This window comes from Neodiprion pinetum, chromosome 5 (assembly GCF_021155775.2).
Source record: "Neodiprion pinetum isolate iyNeoPine1 chromosome 5, iyNeoPine1.2, whole genome shotgun sequence".
Taxonomy (NCBI): domain Eukaryota; kingdom Metazoa; phylum Arthropoda; class Insecta; order Hymenoptera; family Diprionidae; genus Neodiprion; species Neodiprion pinetum.
In genome coordinates this window covers 4,134,151-4,145,096 of record NC_060236.1, presented here as the reverse complement: position 1 = coordinate 4,145,096, position 10,946 = coordinate 4,134,151, and the positions used below count along the sequence as shown (strand labels likewise).

The 10,946-nt window shown below is 39.0% G+C and overlaps 1 protein-coding gene across 1 annotated transcript; it reads left to right on the top strand.

Annotated features, from left to right (window-relative positions):
• On the top strand, positions 1-10,922 carry LOC124220350 (pregnancy zone protein). Its single transcript, XM_046629090.2, has 25 exons — positions 1-462; positions 1,358-1,527; positions 2,505-2,746; positions 2,820-2,936; positions 3,041-3,207; positions 3,297-3,405; positions 3,497-3,730; positions 3,855-4,097; positions 4,215-4,546; positions 4,622-4,986; positions 5,081-5,226; positions 5,354-5,471; positions 5,552-5,729; positions 5,838-6,066; positions 6,203-6,408; positions 6,491-6,840; positions 6,931-7,175; positions 7,279-7,530; positions 7,629-8,021; positions 8,112-8,346; positions 8,440-8,612; positions 8,701-9,232; positions 9,359-9,700; positions 9,884-10,105; positions 10,240-10,922. The coding sequence occupies exons 1-25, from the start codon at positions 356-358 to the stop codon at positions 10,395-10,397; spliced, it is 5,865 nt and encodes a 1,954-aa protein (XP_046485046.1). The 5' UTR covers positions 1-355; the 3' UTR covers positions 10,398-10,922.
• The last annotated feature ends 24 nt before the right edge of the window (positions 10,923-10,946 follow it).

Sequence of the window (10,946 nt, the reverse complement as noted above, 5' to 3'; positions counted from 1 at the left end):
CACTCGAGTGTGACACCGGCAGAACCGGGGGCGTTGATAAGACTGGCTTTATTCCCGGTTCAGTACGTCGAGAGTTTCTTCGACGGTATCGTCATCCGTAAAAACTGTTGCCATACTGTGTTATCGTGGTTGGTTTGGATATCCCAGAAGTAGTATTTGTTTGTCGATAATTTGCGCCTCGATCAGATAGTAGTTAGTATAAAGCGGGTAAAAATATGTCCTCGTTTTAACATTGGTGATTTAAAACCCGGGAAGAGCGCAGCAGATCATTAGAAACCTGTAACGCGAAGTACGTGATACAGTTCCTAATCCATACATCGCAACGGATCCGAGGCCGCATGCCATCAACGTTGCAATGCGTGCAATTTACGACATGTCGTCTGCTGCGATGACCTTGCTTGTTTTCGGGATCTTCCTTGGATGCTTGGAATCCGCATTGGCCGGGACTGCTAATCCTCACAGGTTGATTGAAAACAATTTTCTCTGTATTTTTTACAATTTCGATCCATACTTTACGCAGATCGTTGTAATTAGATTTATTTGTAACGAAATTATCATATCTTTTTCAATTACAATTGTATCTATTCGAGCTTGCGAATTGTGATGATGGAAGTGCATGCCGTATTCATTTTCATTTGGTGTGTGGAATTTTGTACGCCGTTACAACTTGTAGAAAACAATCCGTCTGATTGAAGGCGGATGCAATTATCCGCCAACTATTACTCGTTAGCAAGAGTAAGCAATTGTCTTAAATTGTCCGCATCATTTACGCTCATTGTCGGATTGTGAACGTTATAAAGTCTTCGAGAGTAATTTTAATACTTGGCTACGCAAAGCTTTCGTCCAATCATGTATACTTACATGTGTTAAGGGTTCTTGTTACCGCCAATGACGAGGAAGTTTATTTTCGACAATTTTTCATACCTTCCCAACTTGGACGATGCAAAAGTTACAGTAACAGCGAATTAACAATTTTGCAGTTGTTGCACAGAGCATCAAGTTTACTAAGAAAACGACCTATTCCTTCTTTTCACAATCATGTATCTCGATGGATAAGAAAAAATTGAAACCTATTCAATGATTCAAACTGTAAAATTCTTTACCCACGAACATTGCAATCACCTTCGCAGGCTGTTATGTAATATGCGTCTGTTGTACATAACAAAATGTTTATTTACCGACGAACTGCATGTACTTCTTCATTATCCACTCTCACAGTTATTTATTTCCAATTAAACCACCTTCAACTTTCGCAATAAATATACAACACGCAATTCTTATAATCAAGGTAAAACAATAATAAACATGTATTACGTGAGCATTTTTTTTTTTTATTAATATAAATTGGTATTGTTAGGGGTTACGTCTTTACCGCCCCGAAAAGACTCATTGCTGGAGAAGCAGAGATTGGATGTCTCTCAATCCATCACCTGGATACACCGGCTCACACTCTCTTGGAGCTAATCACACCGGTTGAGGTGACCGAAGAAGAAGTTCTGGCCACCGCAAGCCTTACGATTGACAATGGCAAGTTTATTTAGCAATAACGGTTCATATCGAACATCTGTTGTCGATTTTATATTACCGTAATGAATTTCAGTGTAAAAGCGAGTCGGATATAAGTCGTGGAATCCTCTTCATTTATTTGAGACAATCATAGAATTAGCGTTACAGTATTTGCAGCTGCGTCAAAGTTCAATGTTCTGGCGTCGGACATTGCTTATCAGCAGTTTACGGTTGATACGAGCTGCGGAGGAAACTTGATACCGTACCACCAAGCTATATGCTAATTACTAGGAAACTGAAATTTTTCTAAGGAAATTTATTCATCGATCAGCCACAAAAATGTTTAGCGATATATTCTGAATAAACGTAATTTGGTACCATAGTGCCGGTTATGCGTAAACTGCGTTGCAGATGCCAAATTGTCACCGTCCTTGTGGTAAATAATAATTTTTAATGGACCACTATCACGACTCCCTACGCGTCTGTACCTATTCAACACACTCTTTAAATAAATTGTAAATTTAAATTGTCCCTACATCCTGCGGGCGTTCAATTGGTCGGTATCGCCCTATCCACAAGGGAAATAACCCATCGCGCCTAACATATACAGTCTATTTACAGATATACATGCCTCGGGACACGGCGACGGAAAAATTTCCACGAGTTAAAGTCAACACTTTGAGACTCTGTTGATCGAAATGAAAGAAAAGAAAATTAAATGCAACTTTTATGAAACTACGAAATACGATCGGACTGATTTCGTCAAGATTAGCAGGAACGAAACACTGCTTAAATTGCATAAACTGCATACAATTGATTTAATTAAGTAATGAAAATTGCAACGAAGAAAGCACGCTATGATATATTGTCGTAAACTAAAGGGATTGTAAACATGTTATGATTCTCTTTAATTAGAAACGGCATGATTCATCCTCGCCGTTGTTACGGAGAACGCGGGACAAAGTCAAATCTTGATTAAAATATGGTGTATTTTTCAGGCGTTGAAGCATGTCTGGAAATTTTAGTACCACAGACGAAATACTCGGTGGCAAGACTGCGCTTGAAAGTCAGATTTGACAAGCATGCAGACTACTCGATTAATTCAGAGAAAAATGTTTACATCGAACATGATTCGCATGCGACATTCGTCGAGACAGATAAGCCAGTTTACAAACCTGGACAAGACGTGAATATTAGACTCCTGATGTTAAAGCATGACTTGAAACCATGGAAAAAAACAGTGAGTTTTGTCATTTGCATGTCATAAATCGCGTCTAATTAGAATTCACGTATTAATGACACTTTACATTCAGATCCCTAAAGTATGGATTGAAAGTCCTGCCGAAATCCGGGTCGCTCAATGGTTGAATGTTTCCACGGAAGTCGGATTGGCTCAGCTCGCATTTCCTTTATCTCCTGAAGCGAGCCCGGTGAGTCCTTTGCTATGATTAGTACTATAAGGAAAGAAAAGAAAACACCGTTCTTCATTCCGACTTTGAAGTGATAATAATGCCTGATAAATTTACTTCTCTAGGGTATATGGAAAATCAAAGTCGAGAAAAAGAAAGCCCACCCACAGCTTCTTCACACGACGACTTTCGAGGTGAAGAAATACGTTCTGCCAAGATTCCAAGTATCCATCAGCCCTCCTGGCTATATTTTAGCCAACGCTGAAAATGTCACTTGGACTGTCTGTGCTAAGTAAGATTTCTCAACGGGGTTCTTTGCAAATCGCAAAATCTGGTGCATGATTGGAATTCGTAATGTCTTGTGATACCTCTTTTCTACAGATACAGCTACGGCAAGCCGGTCAAAGGGACATTGCACTTGAAATCGATACCACAGACACCGATCTGGAGAAGAAAGCAAAATGTACCAGAAATAAATTACCTGACAGAGGTAGCTGAAACTTTGCAAACTGAACAAGAATGTTTTGATGGCAATATGTTATTTCATACGGTATGACGGCAACGAAATTTTTTCGTTTCAGTTGGACTCAGAGGATGGGTGCGTAGAATTTACAGTGACTGGTTCAGAGCTTGGTTTGGCCGACTGGAAGGTATCTCCAAATAATATAATACTGACGGCTAACTTCACCGAGGCAGGAACCGGAGTTGTCGAAACTGCAAATAGCCGAACAAGCGTTATTCATCAATCACTGAAACTCGAATTCTTGCCCCATGCACCCCAATATTTCAAACTGGGATTACCGTATCACGGAAAGGTTCGACGAAAAAACAAGTGTTTCTTCAAATTGTAGATAATATATGAATCTTGAAGGCAAAATGCATGCTGTTATGTCAGGCAACGACAATGCTAACTTTCTCATGATGGTTTTATTTTTGAAGCTACGTGTTCTGAAGCAAGATAACACACCGGCGCCAAATGAAAAGATCCAACTTTGCCTCAAGGTGAGAGGAAAAGATGAATGGGTGACGGTTGTAGTAGAATGTCGCAATTTCACATCGACGACGGATGGGTTTATTGACTTTATAGTGCCTCCACAGCATAAAAATATTGAGTCCTTCAGTTTTGTTGCAGCTGGAGTGGATTACCCCACAAAATACTACTCCCCGGATAAGAGATGGCGAGTAAGTTGATGAGAGTATCCATACTGTATAAAGTTACTGTATTAATATGCGAGGAGAAGCGTTCCACGACAATTTTATCAATTCACCGTAAACGAACATATTACGATCCACGAATAGGTTTTTATGGATCAACCATCGGCATACATGGATACAAGTCCATGGTACTCACCGTCCCAAAGTTACTTATCAATCGCACCTGGATACCAACCGATTGTTTGCGGTGAAAAGTACTCGTTCAACGTAATGTACACAATGCCGGTAAATCAGAAGTTGAATGAATCAATTTCGTTTCACTACTCGGTAAACTCGAAGGGAGATCTCCTGGTATTTGGTCATGTTAAACATACGCCTCACAAAGATTCCATACTAAATTATTCGGAATTCCGCAATCTGTTGGGTGCCATTGAAACGCCAGCAAATAAAACTGATCAATCGCACGTTGTATATAGGTAAGTTGTATAATTAGCCTAGACGAATGATCTATTAATTAATGGGTTTTTGTACATCATTTACAAATTTTACAGATTTCCATTGACTGTCAAAGTAACACCAAGTATGGCTCCGGTATCAGAACTTCTTTTGTACTACGTTCGTACTGACGGAGAAACGGTCGCGGCAACTTACACAATTGCCGTTGGAAACTGTTTTGGAAATAAAGTGCAGACTGCGTGGCACGAGGAAACTCAAAGTCCAGGTGGAAAGACTCAATTTCACATAGAAGCCGCGCCTTTTTCACTATGCGGAGTGTCCGCGCTTGATAAATCGACCCTGTTTTTGAGCGGTGGAAAGACGAATATGGTCAATAAAGAAGATGCTTTCGGTCAGTTGAAAAGATTCCACATTAGTCCTACCGCTGAACCGATTCAGAGTGGCTTAGACCATTGCCTGAGTAAGTTTTACGATAATGAAAAACGATTATTATCAAAGTATATCTATGTGGATGCAAGACCATGCAGTGATATTTCGTTAACTTTCATTCTTAGAAGCAAAAGAAGAATCGCAAGAAGATGAAATAGACCATTTACCAAGACCAGCTGAAGAAGAACCACCCTTCTATGATTTGCGCAGAAGAAAACGATCCATGTGGTACGGACGACCTCACTATATCGATGCTATGCAGGCATTTGATGTTAGTACAAATACTTCTTAAAGCATATATTAAAATAGTTAGCTGTATCCTCTGTTGAATGATCTGCGACCTAGTCCATAATTGGCGGCATGAAAAGTCCTAACGATCAATGAAAATAATTTCACAGGATTTTGGAGTGATAGTAATGAGCGATTTGACGTTGGAAACCCGTCCGTGCCCTCAGTTTTCCCATTTATTATATGCTCCCAGACGCATTAAGTTCAGATTACAGCATGCTAGGTCTGGTAAGTGGCACTATTCAAAGCACAGTTATTATTGTTTGAATTGGATTTAACAACTCACTAAAAGATTGAAATATTTGAAGGTTTAGAAGGTGGGCCAATGTTCATGAGAAATAGTGCAATGCCTTTGGCTTATCCGCTGCTCACGGTTGGTGCCCTGCCCAATCTCGATTACTTGGATCAAATAGATAATGCTGATGCTGGTACAACTATCAGATCGTACTTCCCTGAGACTTGGCTGTGGGAATTAGTTCAAACAGGGTCAGTATAATATACGCAATTTAATCATTTTATTCTTTCTAGTGTACGACGATAAATACTGAAAATGGTATCAAAGTTTTAAAATTTTAATACACTATACGAATGTAGAAAGGAGGGTACAGCAACAATTGAGCGTCAATTGCCACACACGATTACGGACTGGATCGGTCATACAACTTGCATTTCGCCAAGGCATGGATTGGGTATCGCTCCACCAACAGCGATTACCGCTTTTCAGTCATTCTTCTTAGACTACACTCTACCATACAGTGTTAAACGAGGAGAAATCCTTCACATGAAAGTATCTCTCTTCAACTACATGCAGCACAGTCTACCTGTGAGTTTGTAACATTATGGAATTTTTTCCTCAACGATATTCTGTAAATTTTACACCAGCATATGAACTAAGAGATTTCTTCATTCATGATAAATTTATAGGGTGTGGAAACTAATGAAAAAATTTAATGTAACAGGTGAGAATCAAACTGGAAGATGCTAATGGTCTTGACTTGCATTTGTCACACGCTACAGTTTCATTCTGCGTTGACTCAAGATCCAGCGTTGTGCATGAATATATGTTACGACCTCGTGTTCTCGGAGAGATCAACATCACGGTTTCTGCTTCCGTAGATGCCGAGTACCCAGATGCCTGCGGACCAGACACCATAGTGCACACAAAGTTCGTAAGATCCATTTAATTGTAATTATGTAAAGTTTGCGAAAATCAGATGATATAACGTAAGTTTCATATTGCTGCAAAGGGATGTTATAACAAAGCCAATCCTCGTACTGCCAGAAGGGTTTCCAGTCGAAGTTACCAAATCGGCATTTATCTGTCCAAAAGAATTTGTTGATGATTCATTTGTAACATGGAATTTGGATTTGCCGGAAGATTTGGTTGCGGGAAGTGCGAGAGCATATGTTTCACTAATTGGGGACCTTTTGGGTCCGGCTCTAGAAAATTTGGACAACTTAGTCCACCTGCCCATGGGATGTGGGGAGCAAAACATGGTCTTGTTTGTCCCTAACATACACGTTATCAATTACTTGAGTGCAACGCAGATGGAGAATTCAGTACTCAAGGCTAGGGCGATCAAGAATATGGAAAAAGGTAGGATTTAAAGTTATTACTGGACAACTCATTAATTGGCCAAGATTTGAGATGAAGGATAAAACGAAAAGGACACAACTTGTGTTAAAGGATACCAACGAGAATTAAATTACCGTCATCCCGATGGTTCCTATTCGGCGTTTGGTGCTGATACCCCGTCTACCGAAGGCTCAATGTGGTTGACCGCATTCGTTGTGAAATCCTTTGCTCAGGCGCAAAATTTGATTCACATCGATGAACGAGATTTGAAATTCTCTGTCAAGTGGATCACCAAACGCCAGTTGGAAAATGGGTGCTTCCCGCTACTGGGACAAGTATTCCACAAGGACATGAAGGTTCGTGACGTGTCGGAGAACTATGAGTTAATACTATACAAATAATAATAAATACGTGGAACTTTAAATAATCAAAAAACAAAAATGAATTTTCGGTCACCAGGGAGGACTGCAAGATGACGACGTCTCTTCGTCGGCTCTAACAGCGTACGTGTTGATTTCTCTCCTGGAATCTGGAGTCCCATTGCAACCAGCTTTGACTAACAACGCCTTGTATTGTTTGGAAAAAGACACCATTAATACCAGTGGAAACCCATATACTTTGGCCCTGACAACTTATGCACTAACATTACTGGAACATCCAAGAGCCAACAATAGTTTGCAGGCCTTAATCGGCCTAGCGACGCAGCATAATGTACGAATACAGATTACCTTCTTCACAGTCGATGCAGTTTTTAGGGATGTGCTGCTAACAATAAGTGTATTGATCGCATTTATTAATCCTGTTTTCAGGATTTATTGTGGTGGGAAAATAAGCTGAAACCATCGGTAGGCTTGAGCGTTGAAATGACAGCATACGCAATTTTATCACTTGTGAAAATCGGCGGGGAAGCCAATATGGTGACCGCACTCAAAGCCGTTCGATGGATATCTAAGCAAAGAAATGCCGGAGGTGGTTTTATATCAACCCAAGACACTGTGCTTGGTCTTGAAGCATTGACCAAGTACGCATCCGCCATGAGCTCGAGCAATACCGATCTTTCAGTACTGATCACTGCCAACGAAATAGATCATGCCTTCAAAATGCAAAATGAGAATAGACTCTTGTTTAGGCAAGTTCAACTACCTGTACTACCCACGGCTGTGGATGTTTTTGCAGAAGGAGAAGGATGTGTTTTAGTACAGGTAATCAACCCGATTCTGATAACTTACTTCACTCGCTGATGCGAAAAAGTTGTCAAGCTTGATTGTTTCCTTAAATTACATATTTTTCAGAGTAATTTGAAGTACAACGTACCACAGGCCACTGGCTCTGAAGCATTTGATCTCTCAGTAAATGCACAGTCCGTAGCATCGGTCAACGAATGTGCGATGCAAGAAATAACGATTTGTGCACGTTATAAAATGGCAGATGAAGAAAGCAATATGGCATTGCTGGAGATTGGAATGATTAGTGGATATGTTCCAGACAAATCGACGTTGCATTCGCTAGTTGAAGATCCCAGTAACTGTAAGTAACAACAACGTGATTATTAGGTGATGACCTTTACTGGTGCTAGGTGGCTAAAACTTTCTTACTATTTGAAACACTTGAATCTTGCAGTTGTTAAGAGATTTGAAGAAGATCGAGACGTCGTTAGTATATATCTGGATAAACTGACAGCTCAAAGAACTTGTATTTCGTTTATTGTACTGAGAGAAAACATAGTAGACCGGCCTGAACCAGCTAACATAAAACTGTACGACTACTATCAACAGGAGCTCACCATATCGGCTGTAAGGAGTTTGAGAATACATTATTCTTTCTATTATAAGCGACAGAGTTTTTTTGCTTTATTTAATTTTATTTCACAATTTCTTACAGAGCTATAACTTTGCAATGACTTGTAGTAGTGCTGGTACGAACGAAGGTTCAGAAATTCCAAATCCAATTCCAATCGTACCAAAAGTAGAAAATGTGAAAGAGCCTAGCAAGCTGTTAGCTGCTGCTTCTGTCAGTAATATAACTGGTACTATCGACGTAGAACTTCTACCATATAAAACTTCTCCTGCAGTTCCTAAAACTATAGTTACAGCGTCACCACCAGTATTTACTGATGAGACAGAAATAAAAACTGTACATAAAGCTGCGGTTGATGATTTGCGTGGAAAACTGACCGAAATGAATGTGGCAAGGTACAATGATGCTAAACCTAAAATTAACGAAGCCATTCCGAGAATAGGGAACGAACCAAAACTGGAATACGTCTGTTTGCTGGAAAATTCAGACGTAAAGTTGAATGGCGAGGGTTTGAAGGAAACGAGTTCCAATGCAGCTGAAAATAATCATCTGCGAGAGTTTGAGACAATAGGTAAAAAAAACACTGATGAAGATTTCCATGATAAACGTATCGATGGTAAGTTGAAAAACACAAGAAGAAAAAACTATATTGATACTGAAAAGTATGAACTGTTCCTGGATTATTAATATAATTGATAAAATTATTATACAATAATACAATTGAATACATAATTTATTACAGTAATGCAAGATATGGGAAGCGGAGAAATTCCAAACGAACGAGAAGTCGGTTTGAATCCCTCATTCGTAGAGGTAGATCACGATTTAGAGGTGCCTGAGGGAATAGAAGAACCGGAACTAGTATTCGTAAAGCCTGACAAAGTAGTTACATACGAAAATGATGGTGTATCGATAAACCAGAATGGTAATATTCACAATCCGGAGCAAATTGAAACAGTCTATGAAAAAGTGCCTCATAATAATGACACCAACGTAACAGAAGTGACGAGTGAGAAAATTCAGGATCAAATGATTGTTGAACCAGAACAATTTATGATTGACCAAGAGTTGGCACAGTCTACAAGTTAGTAGATTCACCGTTATCCATGCATACATTCGATTTTCTTAACATTGAATAGATTTCATACAAATTGTTAAGCTGCGTTACATTACTCAGATAATCAACAGTTAATATAGTATTAAAATCATCGTGAATTGATTTGAGTTGCCAATGACTAGCAAATTCAATTTGATTATTTGTGTACAGCTACATCTGCGAAAGTGACATGTCCGATCTGTTTGGAAAGCATACCAAAGAATGTTGATAGCATATACTGTACCGCAAAAAGTGTCATTAAAGTAGCCATCAGAAGGTGGCACAAAGCAAGATTGTTGTTGGATCTTCACCCAGGCAGGCCAACAAGTCGACTGCGTTCAACGGTTGACCTAAAAATTGACCCAGAATGCTCCTGCGAAGTGATAAATACATGTAAGTCATGAAATCATTCAAGGTTTTGAAATGATTGATGATCTTTTCTGAATCTGGGAAAAGCCAATATGCTGATATGGCAGTTGATAGTCTAGATGTACTCGTAAAAATCAAGTGTAATGTTTGATTTTTAGCTGGAGGATTCGCGCTGTTGGTGGATCAGAAGAATGCTGACCTTGCCTCGTTAGTCGACCATGCAGAGCAACATTTGGGAAACAACGTTATCATTTACAAGCTTCCAAACACACAGGGTCTGCCGCCAGAAATTAAGCAAGCTCGTGCACAGTGCTAGTTACTTTCTAGTGAATTCAGTGAATTTTATTACTACCTAAAGCTAATAATATGATCGTTACGAGTAGTAAAGAAATCAAATACATTAAATGCTCGAATATCAAATAGGGTATGCATAAACATACGTTTACTGTTGCAAGTTATGTTGCGATTTCTACATTGCTTGTAAAAAATAAGACGCTTTCGCGATTGATTGTCTTGGTATTTGCAATTCTTTAATTCTAATATTGATATATTTTGAAGAACTGTTGATACAAACGTACTAGTTTTATATTTTTACTCATTAGAGATGAATACACGTATGTATGCAGTGTAGAGAGTGTCAAGCATTCCCATGATGTAATTATGAATTATTCTAATGCAGGTTTAATTTTTACGGAATCGCGAATATCCATTCTAACAAGTCAATTGTTTATGTTGTATTGACAAGCAGATAAACAATTTGAAGATGTTTTTGTTACACTTATAATTTTTTATGTGCCAAATAATAAAATGTAAATATAATAAAGAAAATCTTCCAGTATTATTGAATCATTTCTTGCAGTGCTAC

Bases quoted from the DNA above. Each gene is read 5' to 3' on its own strand.
- LOC124220350 (XM_046629090.2), top strand. From the start codon at position 356: ATGCGTGCAATTTACGACATGTCGTCTGCTGCGATGACCTTGCTTGTT. The intron at 4,098-4,214 runs GTAAGTTGATGA...ATCCACGAATAG, and splicing joins CCCCGGATAAGAGATGGCGA to GTTTTTATGGATCAACCATC. The intron at 8,613-8,700 runs GTAAGGAGTTTG...AATTTCTTACAG, and splicing joins AGGAGCTCACCATATCGGCT to AGCTATAACTTTGCAATGAC.